We start from the raw sequence: 15,029 nt of genomic DNA, 5'->3' as shown, positions 1-15,029 counted from the left end.
GTGTGTGTGTGTGTGTGTGTGTGTGTGTGTGTGTGTGTGTGTGTGTGTGTGTGTGTGTGTGTGTGTGTGTGTGTGTGTGTGTTTGTTTGAAAGAAAAAGTAAAATCACGAGGGTGCATCGATGAAACAACCTCTGTAGACTCCAGACAACATCAGACTGGGAGCACTCCATTTATGCCACATAAAGTATTTTCGGCACAATTAAAAAACAATAACCACTTTATTTGGGATTTTTGAGTGTGCTACGCAACAAATTAATTACAAGCAGGTCTTCATCAGTCTTTGGTCTCATCACACTAAACTAAAATGACACTTGCAGTTCCCGCCTGACTAAACTAAGTGAGAGAAACGCAGTGCCCTGTCTCAGTTTACGTCATCTGCAGGTATTTAAAGACCCGACTGTTAGGAGGCAAGTTAGCACGCGATGCCGGATGCAGACGTCAGCACAGTGCTGAGAACTCTAAGAGTCTGAAGTCTGCATGTGAGATGTAAAGGTTTAAAAGAGGATATATGGGACATACATTCATATGGTTTGAGATAGGTAAGTAAAAGTGAAACTGTCAGTTTAAGATATTCAACAGATTGGACAGATTCAGGAGTGAGATATATTAACTACAATACAATAAACTTACTTGAATAGTCAACGGAAATGTTTAAGATACATTCAAATGTTCCTAACATGAGAATCACACTGAATCAGTTTAATCTCTCTCATGGAGCCAAGTACATTAGTGTAACGTCAACTGTCGGCTGAAAGCCTGCTGGGAAGTATTTGGGTCACGTTGTATAGTTTGAGCAACGTGAGTGTACATTGCAGAACTTAGCTGTTAAAATACTTTATGATTAGGATTATGGTATCTGGCTTCATTTCACAGCTACAAAACTTCCATGAAGAAAATCCTAAAGTATTGTAGATATAAGAATGTTCCAGAAGGGCTGAGAGATAGTCTACAACAGCAGAAAGTATAAGAAAAAAGTTATGTTTAAATATCAAAATAATATTTTTTTCTCCACAATGTAATGCAAAGTCACATATAGTGTAATATATATTTCGTATCATCTTATTCATCACTGAAGGTACACAACATTATTGAGTGATCGAGGTTGTGTTGTGTGCATCCACCTCAGTGATAAGCAACTGTCTGAGAAAACACATGCAGGAAAAAGTTGCTTGTCTTGTCAGGTTTCTCAATGCATATTGTATGACTTCTTAAAACAGTGAAAGGAGTTTGGTGTACTGAATAAGTCAAGACTGAGAGAGGGAGAGAGAGAGAGAGAGAGAGAGAGAGAGAGAGAGAGAGAGAGAGAGAGAGGGAGAGAGAGATCAGTGACCAAGAAAAAGAGTAAATGGAAGAGGCTAAGTTTGCTGCAAAAATGTGAGAAAAAAGGAGGACAAATTAAGTAAATTTGCAAAAAAGAGAGACAGAAGTAATATAGAAATAAAAGGACAAAAGTAATAAAGAGAGGAGAAAAGGAAACGGAGGAAGAAATGTAGCAAGTGAAAAAGCTATATTTATACTCAAAGCAGGACTGTGACCAGAAAGTTGCCCGTTTGAATCCCACTTGGGAAAATCTGGGTGGGAGAGGGAGGATGAAAAAAGGAGTCAGTGAGGACAAGATGAAAGGAACAGATGGAGAAGAGGCGGGTGGACAGAAGAAGGGAGAGGAGAGAGAGGAGGGGAAGGCGAGCCGTTGTATTATTAATTGTGGTGAGATGTCCTGAAGTGCAGGAGCAAACCGTACGTCCATTAGGAGCTCTGACGCTCCCGCTGCTGCTCTCCTCTATTTCTGTTCTGATTTCTTTCTAAATACAGAAGCATGACTCACTCCATCCGTGTTTCCAACCTTCTACTCTTAATTCCTTGTCACTCCTCGTTTCAGGCCCTTGTTTTTAGAGAGTGGCAGTAGTTTGGGACTGATACAAAATCTTGAAAGCCAATACTGATATATTTATTCTTAGACCTGTGGACCTAAATATAGTGTGTACCTATTTTAAACATTGCAGTATAATCAGTGCCTCTTGAAAGACTAGATTTGAACAGTAACACTAAATGGGAAACCAGGTTAAACATGCATCTAATCAACAGTCAAAGAGAAGCAGTGAGGACAACGAAACATATAGAATAGAGGAAAGGAAAGAAAATGAGGAAACCTTTACTCCAACTACTACTAGATCTACTCCTTTCTGTCTTTACTATTTTGAAATGCTGACCAGTGCAGCTGAACAGACTGTAGAAATCGTTCTGACACACACACAACACACACATACACACACACACACACACACACACACACACACACACACACACACAGACACACACACACAAACACACAAATACATTCCTACATTACCAACAGTGGACTATGTTTCTACACTTAAAAAAGGGAAAATAATTTATCCTGTGCATTACATCTAATGTTGATTTTTAAACATTTATAACTTGCATGACCAACAGTGGACCTCAAAATGTCCCCGCTGGCTCAACTAGGGATGGGTATAAAAAGTACCAATAAAAGAATCAATTATGTTGGAGCTCATCAATACTCCAGACTTTAATCATTTTGCGCCGGGCCCCTTTAATACGGGGTTTTGGTATTCATCCCTCGTAACAACGCCGAGGTCCACTGCTGGACGGGTAACACACACACACACACACACACACACACACACACACACACACACACACACACACACACACACACACACACACACACACACACACACACACACACACACACACACACACACAGGCACATACTCACATGGGTTTGGTACATTGACTGGGGAGCCACAGCGAAGTGGATTATTGTGACTTGGACATCACAAGCTCATGACGGGAACTGCTGGAATCAATTTACTTACACTAGGTTTGTATGCATGTGTGTGCGTGTGAGGCATTTATTTGTTCTGTGTTGACTAAATGTCACACAGTTTGTAGAACATTATGCAGCATTATTTTAAAATGATGCCTACTATTTCTTTAGATTAAATAGAAAGCAGAGGAAACAGTAAGTGAACACAACAGAGAGCAGCTAGATGCAGGGATGACCTTTAGAATGACCAACGCGTTATTAAATATACACAAAGACTCTTTATGTTACCCATGTGGACCTTTTGGCCAGTGTGGCATTGGCGGTGTCCTTCGCAGGATCCTGCCTCTTAATTGAAATCTTGCTCATATAATGTTAACACACACACACACACACACACACACACACACACACACACACACACACACACACACACACACACACACACACACACACACACACAACACACACACACACAAACTCAGACACAGTTATAATATTACACACAAACACACCCCACATGTGCACATACACACCAATGCAGATTAAATGTCACAATCCCTAATCAGTTTCCTTCAGATGTTCAGACTCACACACACACACACACACACACACACACACACACACACACACACACACACACACACACACACACACACACACACACACACACACACACACACACACACACACACACACACATTTGGACACACATCCAGGTGGGCTGGGTGCAGTAATCCTAATAATTGTTCAGACAGCAGTGAGGACAGCTGTGAAAGCCTGAATGACAGACTGGACAGAGAAATGGCCTCATTCACTCATTCACTAGCACCTGCTAATACAGTGTGCAGTGTGTGTGTGTGTGTGTGTGTGTGTGTGTGTGTGTGTGTGTGTGTGTGTGTGTGTGTGTGTGTGTGTGTGTGTGTGTGTGTGTGTGTGTGTGTGTGTCATGGTGTTTCATCATTGTTCAAGCTTTCATGAGGAGGCCGTTTCATCAGACGCTGAGTTATTCTGTTTAATATGTTCATGTCGAATTGTGAGCTTTGACTTTTGCATAAATATACACAACATGCTCCACAATTTCTCAGACACTCCCTGTGGCCTTTCAAGCTCCATTAAATAAGACAGAACTGATACAAGGAAGAACGAGCAGATTAAAGGATAAAGAATAAATGTTATTCGGAAAAGAGAGGGGAAAAAAGAACGATGGAAACAACTAGGGGAGGCCAGAGAGGATAAACCTGGTAACCTTTTACTTTTCTGTTCCAGGATACACTGCCTCCCCCCTACATATTTCATATCTCCTGCTATTTATATTTAAAATAAAACTTTGTTAAATTATTGATTAATCAAGTGAGTGTACAGCGTTCAAACACTAACACTCGTCTGCACTGCCTGGTCAAAGTTTATATTCTAGTGCATGATGGAGAGAGGAGTGGCCTGTTAAAAAGATAGTGAAAGTAGACAACTCTATCCTTTGACAAAATGATTTAGAACAGTAATTATTAGTACATTTGCATTTATTCAGAAATTAGATATATTTCTTTGGCGAATGTGTGCATTCAGTGGGATGTTAGTGGGATGAAAATGGCAAAGCGGGAAAATACAAACACACTATTCTTTTCTATACACTTTTCTATACGTCGCTAGCATGGTCTCCATCTTCTCCAGTCCTATTACTTTTTTCGTGGCATGACTACAACTTAAAACTTAGTACTTAGTTTTACTCAGTAGTTAACAGTAGTACACACTGCATCTTCATCTTTTCTCTAAAATACTGAAAGAACCCATTTCATCAGCTGGTCATTATATTCATTTTTTACTCCCTCTGACATTTTCTCTCCCTCCTCTCTTCCTTCTTCATATTCTCTCTTTTCACTCCCCTTGTCTGGAGAGCTGCAGGCCTTAACCCGCATCATACGAGCACACAGATGCATACATACTCCTTACATAATATGTCTTCTTTATATCTGCATGTGTGTGACAGTCAATAGCTTCGATTTCTCACGGTCTAAATAACATTTTGAACCATTCTTTCTCTTTTACTCTGTGTGAGTATATTTGTCCAGAACATGGTAGTAGTACTTATATATAACCCTCTAGGGGTTATATATTATCTCAAGGTCTGTCTTGAGGCAGTGACAGTACATTACCGTACTGTACTATGAACAACTGTACTCCACGGAGACCCTGAAGGCGTCACGCTGCCTCAAAGTAAATAAACACGAGTCATTCTTGATCTGCTTGACTGACCTACTGATTAACATGCATCCTTGCCTCTTTCTGTCTTATCTTTCACTCTACATTACATTTTTGCATCATCCCTTCCTTCCATGCATCTTTATATATATATATATATCTTTCCTTGCTTGACTTACTTTCCTTTATTTACCATTCAGTTGCTTCCTCTCCTCCTTCTTTTTACCTCTAAGCCTGTGTCTTGATCGATAATGAGGAGGCGAGAGGGCAGCAGGCCTTTACCCTCGTTTCATTGTGGCATGAGCAGAACCACTTTGGAGCAAAGAGAGAAAGCATAACTGAAAAGGATGTCTGTGCTTTGAGATTTAACATATCTTGAACCGTTCATTCAACCTTTCTCATCCTTAACCCTTTTGCCTTGCTTGGTCCACAGTCTTTATCTTTATTTTTCTATCTCACTTTCCTCCATCTCGACCTTGGCATGCTTTCTTCTCCTCATCTATTTCCATTTCTTGCTCATTGTGTCCAGCTCATTAAATAGGCCTTTTTATTTCCCCCTTCATGTTCCCTTTCTTTCTTTACCTAACATTATGGACCAACTCTTCACTCGTATGTACATAATAAGCTTCTAAAAAATATGTCCCATAGATCTCAAGAGCTCTATCTCGACACTTCATTGCGTCCTCAGTAGCCCACATGCCAAGGTTGAAGTGAAGGTTTAAAAACAGACATTGTGACAAAAAAATCCTTCTTAAGACAGCTTTTTGGTTGATTTGTTTCAGTAACTTGGTGTGAGGCTAAGATTGTTTCCCAAATTCAGTATTTGCAATTGCTGTGCTATGAGTTTTTATTGCCATTTTTGCTGAGACAGTTTGTTAGCATGTAGCTTGTAGCATTCTATCTGACAAAGCAAGTTGGTTTGTTGCTGCCTGTCTAATGATTTAATACGACAACAGACGGAGTTGGAGGTAGATATTAAATATTTGCCTATAATCAATGACAAACACTGAATCCTTAGAGGAAACATGAGAGGTTCAGGTTACTGCATCCATAAAGTGAAGAGGAAGAAGGTCAACAGTGGAATTAATAGCTTTTTCTATTTGTGCTGAATGGTATCGATTGTTTGCGAGGAGATGATTCTGAATGTGTTTGTCTGTGTGTGTGTGCGAGTAAAGTTTTTGTGTTTTAAATATATTAGTATGACCAGAGACAATGGGCCCTTTGGGGCAAGTGAGTAACTTAAAATTAATATAATTCTGCATTAATATATGATGTTAGTGGTTTCTGCTGATATTTATTTATATTATTCTACAATCTAATGTGAGTGGCTGGATATAATAGTTTTAAAATGGTGTCTTGAATGAGCTCAACTTGAAATGCTGCTCTGTCCCGACGCTCACAATGTCAAGTGCGGGAAAACAGCACACAAGCCCACAGCAAGAAATCAATTATTTACATTATTTACATCTATATAAGCATTATTCGTGTTTGCAGCATGTCTGCAGAAAGTTTTTTCTGGGGCGCCTCATTATTTTCAGATGCACCTTAAGTGATTTTGGTCTGGAACCGGACAGTTACTAAATGAGGGTATCTGTTCGTTTTAACTTAACTTTTTTCCACATTTCACTTCGCTATGATGCCTTATGCAGGCTTAATTGTTTTTAATGTGGACTCTTGGATGATTATTAACGAGCTAAAATAAATCCAAACAAAAATTGAAAATCAAATCTAATCAATGGAATTTGGTTTTTCAGTCCTGTTGGTTGTTCTTTTAAATGTGTATGGGAGTTTTATAATGGCATTGTTGTACCGGCTAGATTACTGCAAATGAAAATTAAACAATCTCGTCCTTTCTTGCTCACTCGCTCGCTTAGTAGACTGCGTATAGCACGAACGTGGAAACTACGCCTTTAGACATTAAAGTAATCTAGTAGCGCGCATGTTACATGACTACTATGAAATAGAATCCTGCCAACATCATAGAGGATTATAAAACATGAAAGCAGCAGGACAATGCAGTAAATTGGGCAACATAGCCACCCAAACTAACGTTGGAAAAATAAGCAGTGAAACAGCAAGAACAGGTATGTGCCCGGTTATTGTGTAATATCTAATTTTGCATCTGTGGATAGTTCTTTTTTTTTGCGTGCATAAAAATATACTGTGAATGACAATATGTTGTGAAACACTTTCTTGCAGGAAATATATACATATATCTGTTTGTGTGAGACTTTGTGTGTTCTCTGGATTTCATGTACGTGTAGCATTCCTCCTACCTCCACCAGATGTGGCGTGGGGTTGAAGCCACACAGATTGCACACTTGGCCTTGGCACTGCGTACAGGTGTTGTAGTTGGGCGGGTCGGAGCTGCCGATGTTCAGCTCTGTTTTACAAAGAGGACAGTTCACTTTAGGCTTCACAGGCTCTGGAGCAGGCACAGGCGCCACCACGGGCTCCTGCTTCACAGGCCCCTTTTGCAGATGAGTAGGTGTTTGCTGATGTTGCTGTCCTTGCTGCCCTTTTTGATGGTGCGCTGGAGACTGTTGTTGGGGCATTCCTTGTTGATGGGGCATGGTCTGCTGCTTCTGGGTTGGAGCATGCGGTCCACCAATTTGGGGACCTCCAATTTGGCTCGGTGCATGTGGACCCCCCATTTGGCTTGATGGATAAGGGCCTCCCATTTGGCTCTGTGTATGAGGACCCCCCATTTGGCTCGGTGGATAAGGACCTCCCATTTGGCTCTGAAGATGAGGACCCCCCATTTGGCTTGGCGCATGATGACCCCCTGGTTGGCTTGATGGATAAGGGCCTCCAATTTGACCCGGCGCATGAGGACCCCCCATTTGGCCCGGCGCATGAGCACCAGCCATTTGGCCCTGCACATTAGGGCCACCCATTTGGCTCGCCGCTCGAGGGCCACCCATTTGAGTTGGACCATGAGGGCCCCCCGTACTGGAGGGTTTGGTGGCAGGGGCCCCTTGTTGTTGCTGCCTGTTGTCAGGAGTTGCATTACTGAACACCACCTTGCCTCGTGCAGGGCTTGGCTGGGTGGAGGCAGTGGGTAGAGGGTCAACGTTGATCAGGGTACTCGCCTGATTGAGCAGCGATGCCCCGAAGCCAAACAGTTTGGTCAGACCGTCCTGGGCAGGAGGAGGGGCCTGACTCTGAGGTCTGTGGGCTGGGGAGGAGCCAGCGCTTCTGGTCTGGTCATGTTGCCGCGCCATAGACTGGTGCATTGGAGAACCGCGACCCAAATCGGGCTGGGACGGAGCCTTGGCCAAGCCGGGGAGCGGCACAGCGCCAGGGTGGGGAATCCGTGGGCCCCCAGGCTGGTTGGGACCTCCAACAGCACCTGGAGCCCCGGGACCTCTCTGAGAGTATGGGTCGGACCTCATGCCCTGCTGAAAAGACCCTGTCTGAGTCTGGGGGCCTCCAGAGCCTGGGTGTCTCTGCAAGCCTGGAGAGGTATGTGGCTGAGTCTGGGGCACTGGCTTGGACCCAGGGTACGACTGGGTCTGAGAATGGGGATACTGCTGGGTCTGGGGAGTGCGGCTGGGCCTGGCTGGGCCTGGGGATGGCTGGGCCGGCTGGGCCTGGGAGTGTGGCTGGGCCTGGGAGTATGGCTGGGCCTGGGAGTATGGCTGGGCCTGGCTGGGCCTGTGGCTGGGCCTGGGCGTATGGCTGGGCCTGGGCCTGTATGGCTGGGCCTGGGAGTGTGGCTGGGCCTGTGGCTGGGCCTGGGAGTGTGGCTGGGCCTGGGAGTATGGCTGGGCCTGGGAGTATGGTTGACTCTGGCCGTAAGGCTGAGACTGATGTTGCTGCTGCCGCTGGCTGGGCTGATTCTGTGCCAAAGGTTTGGGCTGTGCCGCTGCTGCTGGCTGAATTGGCTGAGGTGCAGGCGGCTGAGGCTGAACGATGGGTTTGGCTTGGTGGGACGGAGAGTGAATCTGCTGTTGGCTCTTAGATCGAGGCGTGGTCATATCAATGCCAAGGGCTCTCTGCATCTGACAATTCAGACACAGCCACTCCTGGACCTGCAGACAGAGAACAGACAGGTTTGATGTTATTTTAACGTTCCCCCGGGCAGAATCATATTTGCTGGAAATATCACATAGGTATTCTGTATCAGCTTGTTCTTACTCTTCATTGATGCTGAATATATTTATACTGAGTCAAATATCTAATTTCTGTGTTTATGGAAAGATTCTGGATGAATCGTATATGTAACTTCCCAAATTAAGCGTGACGTATTTGGTATCTTTGGGCTCTCCACTGTAATTGAAAATGATCATTTCTGGGTTGCAGCAATGCTTCACAGACTGGGCCATTGAGGATGAAGAGGTTATGACTGCTCGTTGCTTTAGCGATGTTAGAAAAAGTTAAAGCAAATGAAATGAAAAAGATACAAAGGAAAAGAAAGATAATTTATGAGCTATAGGACAGCATATTTAAAAAAAATTATGATTAATTAATATTCCCTTTCAAAGCTGATTGCTATTGATTGCTCTGAATGGCATCGCCAACTCAGACAGAGTGCACCAGTATCTCTTCTAAACCACATGGACACAGCTGCAGACGATAGAGAGAGTGCATATGAATGGCTACACATAGAATATGGTCCATCTCTCTCCCCGTTGAAAACAGAAGTGCAGAGAGAACAGTTGTAATCAACCAGAAATAGAAAGGGAGAGAGGTAAATCAACCACAAATTGACTGCAGCGCTGAGTGATTGCTGAGCCCGAACCACAACCTGAGTGAAAAAGCATGACATCTCTCACAGACACATACATAAATCCACACGGGTACACAGGTATGCACATGAAGTGACACAAGCGAGACACAAACAGATATAATAACAGACACACACAGTCTGAAAAATGGATACGAAACATCCATCAGCATCTAAAAATAAAAATAAAAACATCACCCCTCCTCCATCTCTTCTCCATGTCTTCCTCCTTCCTTCTCTGCTTTCTCCAGATGACAGCTGATACTCCCTTGTGTCCGAACCTTGCTTGGCTCTCTAATTCCTCCCGACTGCAAAAAAGCACACAGCTCCTCTCTGAACTGTGTCAACCTGCTCCCGTCCTGCCTGTCCTACAGTGGCATTGCATCCACCCAGCCGCCATAAACAGTGCTATTTTAGCTCCTCTGCAACCAGAGCAAAGCTAGTAAATCTGTGCACGTTTCAAGCGTTTCTCCCATCCCCTTTCCTTCCCACAATGCAATGCGCAAACGTACTGTATCATCCCGTCCTCCTCTGAAACCCCCCCCCCCCTCCTCGATTTTTTTGTTAAAGGACGAGTGGCTCCGTGTATTTGAAGGGGAAGATGTGGGGGGAAAAAATGTCTGCATCAGTCACGTACCCAAACTAAGCACTTCCTCCCACTGTGCTCTCCCAGCCTGCTTTGCTGTCTGGCATTTTCTAGCTTGGCAGCATTACTGATCCCATTCTGTTAACTCAGCGGCTACAGCCTCTGCTAAAGCCTGACATCCTCCTTTCCTCCTTAACACATTCTCTTTGTAGCTGTCTTTCCTCTCCTCTCTGCTTCTCTTCTCCCCGTTTTTTTTCTTTTCCTCACATCCCCCTTACTCTTTCCTATTTTTCTTGTTTGCCATCTTCACCCCCCATTTTTATGTTCTCTCTCTGATCAGCTTGAAAATGTAGGTCTCGTTCCTTGAATAGCTGAAGCGGAAGGAGATTTGAAAGTATAATTCTGCTGTGCATGCTCCTCCTACGTTGTGCTGCCATAATTACATCTGATGAAGATGGCGAGAGGGAGATGAAGAGAGGTAGATAGGGAGAAACAGAAGGGGGTGGGGGCTTGTTTTAATGAGTCCCTGTCTTTCCCTCTGCTTCATAACGGCAACTCAAGAGACACTTGAATGAATGAGGGATACAGCGAGGGATGGAGGGATGGGAAAGTGCGGGGAGGAGATGGAGCAAACAGTGGAGCGAGAGGAGTCAGCAGTTTCTTAATCCAGGCAGCTCTTCAGCTCTCATCATGTCAAGCTTAATCAACAGCAGCACAGAATATCCACCTCTGCTTCACTGTGGTTAAGACCAGTGAGTCCTTAACACATCTGAGTCCTGTTGCTAACAAGTGAGGAAGAATCCCGTTCCTCGGGCTCCGTTTAAAGGTTCAGCTCACCAAAACTGCCTCAAGTGGCATCTAGCCATACAGAGTTTTGGTTTTATTCATCCCGGTTTTGAGATACGAGCCCCTGATGTCCAGTACAGTACACGTAAATAGAACTTCATCTCACTGCATTGAGGCACTAAATCTCAACTGCAAAAGCAATAGAAACTTGCTAGATCATCTGACCGTCCAAAACTGCCTCAGGCCTCATGTTGAAAACCACATCTCGGACAGAGAATGATAAGACTGTCATAGTTTTGACAAATGTCTTATTGACCTCTAATCATTAGAGAACAGGTGTCGCCTCAAGCTATAGCCACTTTACTACTTTATGGTACTTTACTACTACGATTCACAAACCAGTCAGTTTGACTGCGATTCGTCAGTCAGCTCAGCCAATTTTCAGGCCAGTGGCAGCTATTACAAAAGAAAGTGATTGCAAATGTCTTTTCTTAAATGAAAATGAGGCCTTACAATCTCAAATGCTGCTGAATCTGCACTCTCCTCCACGCTACACTATGTAGAAAAAGGTTGGTAATTTTCCTGAATAAGTCATCTTTGCAGATGCAAATTTTAACCTTTTTCTGCCAGTTTAGTATAAGCGTAGTTAAAGTGTCATAATGTTTATGCAAAATTAGCATGGCTGCATTCACTCAAACTCCAACACCTGCCCGTAGGTTTTTGAGGAGATGTGATTGTGTTTATTTGTGCTTTATAATGTTTCATACTACTGATTCATGGCTTTTCTTCACTCACGCCGGTCCCTCTCTTCATTCACTATCTAGCTCGATCGACCATCAGAATGTTAGTTTTCAGTCCATGTAGACTTGTTTCCACACAGCCAATAAAATTGTTTCATTTTCTAACTTATTTATATAAAGCAGTAACATCACCATTCTATCATAGACAGACGGTCACACTGACTAATAGTCTGAAGAAGTCTGCTACACAACACAAGATCCACACAGCTTTTCTCACTGACGAACATGAGCACACATTTCTTCCTGCGCCGTAGCTTGTTCAATGAGCCAGATTGTGGTCATGGTTGAAACAAACTAATGTCACATGTTGGTTTGAGACAGGATTGAGCAGCAGTGTTAGTCAGACACAGTGACAGTCAACAGCATAACACATTATGTCTGCCTTTTACTATGAGAGAGAACATCACACCATGTTTATTACACCCATATGTTATTTTGCTTCATAAGCTATACTTGTTAATATGCAGTACAAAAGGTCACACAAGAAAGTTCAAGCAGCAAAAGAAGAATTACTTGAATCAATTTGAAAAGCCCCAACTGAATTTAGTTTCAGCTCCTTAATGTGATATCAGGTTACCTACTCGTAAATGACAAAAAGGTCCCTCACAAATCAACGCACACAGGTGGAAGTACACATCCACGCACAGAGACCTATCTATACCAAAGACAAGAAAAACTGAAAGATTTGGAACTGCCTTTTGCTTGAATCTCTGCAGTGCTATAACTTCTGGCTTTAACAGGTAAGCAAAGTGGACAGGAAAACGATTTAATGAATGAAGCTGAATGGTAACTGCAATATCGGTCAAAATAGTTGGAGTTTGATACTTAGCCCATATCATGCAGCTCTAGGAGTCCAAGTTGCAGAGTTCATTGTGACTCTAATCTAATTTGTCATTAATTAGCCTTGAGAGACCAAGAGAGGAGGTGAGAGGAGGTGAGAATCTATGAGGTCTCCCTTCCTTCCATACCTGTGTCCCTGATGGTTTTTATGCTACACTTTACTTTTTGAGAAATAAATATGAGTAAAAAAAAAAATCTTGTTCTCGTCCATAGCCTGGTCTCCAAAAAATCACGTTCCAATACAACAAAACTGCCTTGTCAATTACCTCTCCAGGGACACGTAATTTCTCTTTTGTTTTGATGTTTAACAAATACATATCTGATCATAGGGGAGGTTGAGTGATTCAAACAAACACATGATTTTTACAGCAGAGACAGCAGTTTGTATCCCACGTGAAACGATTATTTCAATTCACGTCCGTAACTTCAAAAACGTAACAAACATAATAATTCTATTTTAAACCATGATGTTTACTTAACCTAAAAATATAGTTTGGTTCCCCAAACATAACCAAGTCATTTTGTTGATGTGTTTAAAACTATGACCATAATTGGGAAGAAGAAACGTAGCCTCCTCTAAAATGCAGTTTAGTTGTACGTGAATGTAATATGACAGGTGACAGGGTTAGTGGTCCTACATTGTTGTGCAGATGGATAAGATGGAGTATGCATATCCTCATCTTTACACTTTCTTGTTTGACGGCTTTATATCACTCACACATGTTCACTATCTCCACATAAACCCTACACACACACACACACACTAACCTCTGAAAACAAGTCACCGTTCTGTCATCGGATAAAAGAAAAAAAGACAGTTTGAGCTATTTCCTGTGGCTGTCGTCAGCAAAGTGTGACATGGGTGCGAACCCAGTGACACTCTCAAACACACACACACACACACACACACATACAGTACACACTCAGACTCTCACACACACAGACACGCATACACAGAGACGCTGACCAGCTGTCAACATAAAATATTCACATCGCCGATCCCCAAACACAGAGTACTGAACAGGTGGTAACACCATGTCACGGAGAAAACTACCAAACGCCTGCAGACATGTTAACTTTACTTTTACTTCACTGAACACAATCATACCAATAACGTCCTAATTCATATCTAATGCCTCTGTTTCCAGGAAGTTGTTTTGCTGAACATGCAGTATTCCTTCACCATGCTGCTACATATTTTATGGACCCCCCCACACAAGTAAAAGCCCCATTGAAACCATCTAACAGTTGGTTTCTCGTTTTATATGACCACCTTGGTGTTGAAAAGAGGCTTGAGTCTAATTACATTATTAATGAAAATTCATAGTTTATGCATCTTCATGCTGCAGGTGGGACTAATATAGTTTACTGTATAAATTGTAGCGTATACTGTCTACTGTGAAGTGAGGCTGAAACAAACAGTGTCATAGCCCTCTATTTCACGCTGTTGCACAGGGTTTGTCAAGTCAAGCACCAAAACCAATAGGGGCCCACATCAACATTTCCATGAATTCATCATTATGGAAAATGGAAGTCTGATTTAATTCATCTGGGAATATCTCTGAGGCTTCCCGATACAGTAGAACAACAGACGAGGCGGAGGTGATGAATAACGTTTTCTACATTCTACGTAACTGCTAAACCAGTAAAAGGTCAAGTAGTAATATAAAAGAAACAGATGTACTGTCCCTATGCTTATCTGCAGTTTATCATAAATACATATGTTATACACTGATTTGATTCATATATCCCTATGACAATTTTAAACCTAACAATATATGTCCAATGCCAATGTTCCGCACAAACACAAGAAGTACCGGCCCCTCTATGTGGAGACACTTGCATCCCACCACCACTGTCCTACATACAAATGTTTATAATTTGCAATTACCTTAATCTCGAAACAACTTTTACTATGGTTCCACGCAACAATTGTAGAAAGACATTTTTAAATGTTGGCTTTTGGCGTAAAACACGTTGCTTTAAACATTATTTTGGAATTATTAGGATTTGCAGAATCATACAACATCAGCTTCTAACAATTGCAGGAGCCGAGGTTTTTTGTTGCAAATATTCACTCACTCTGGAGAAACGGTGGGAGGTCTATTATAGAAAGGAATATGACATGGTTACAGGTTCCTTTATTACATCAATCTAAGGTTGAATAAACTTTCCGTGAGCTGTAATTGGCTCAGAGTGGCTGTAGATGTCACATGTAATGTACGGTAAATGAAGCCCACCGCAGGCACTGGACGTTGTTTGTGGTTTGGCGTTGTGGT

The 15,029-nt window shown here is 42.6% G+C and overlaps 1 protein-coding gene across 1 annotated transcript in view; it reads right to left on the bottom strand.

Moving 5' to 3' along the window:
* Positions 1 to 15,029, bottom strand: part of bsna (bassoon presynaptic cytomatrix protein a) — an 87,706-nt gene that overhangs the window by 51,851 nt on the left and 20,826 nt on the right. Inside the window, 3 exon segments of the mRNA XM_054609851.1 lie at positions 7,286 to 8,548; positions 8,603 to 8,660; positions 8,703 to 9,043. Of these exon segments, the coding sequence (XP_054465826.1) occupies positions 7,286 to 8,548; positions 8,603 to 8,660; positions 8,703 to 9,043 (1,662 nt within the window).

The sequence above is a fragment of the Anoplopoma fimbria genome, chromosome 12 (genome assembly GCF_027596085.1).
Source record: "Anoplopoma fimbria isolate UVic2021 breed Golden Eagle Sablefish chromosome 12, Afim_UVic_2022, whole genome shotgun sequence".
NCBI classification, from domain to species: Eukaryota; Metazoa; Chordata; class Actinopteri; order Perciformes; family Anoplopomatidae; genus Anoplopoma; species Anoplopoma fimbria.
Note: the sequence above shows the minus strand (reverse complement) of the source record. Positions and strands in the feature narration are given on the sequence as shown.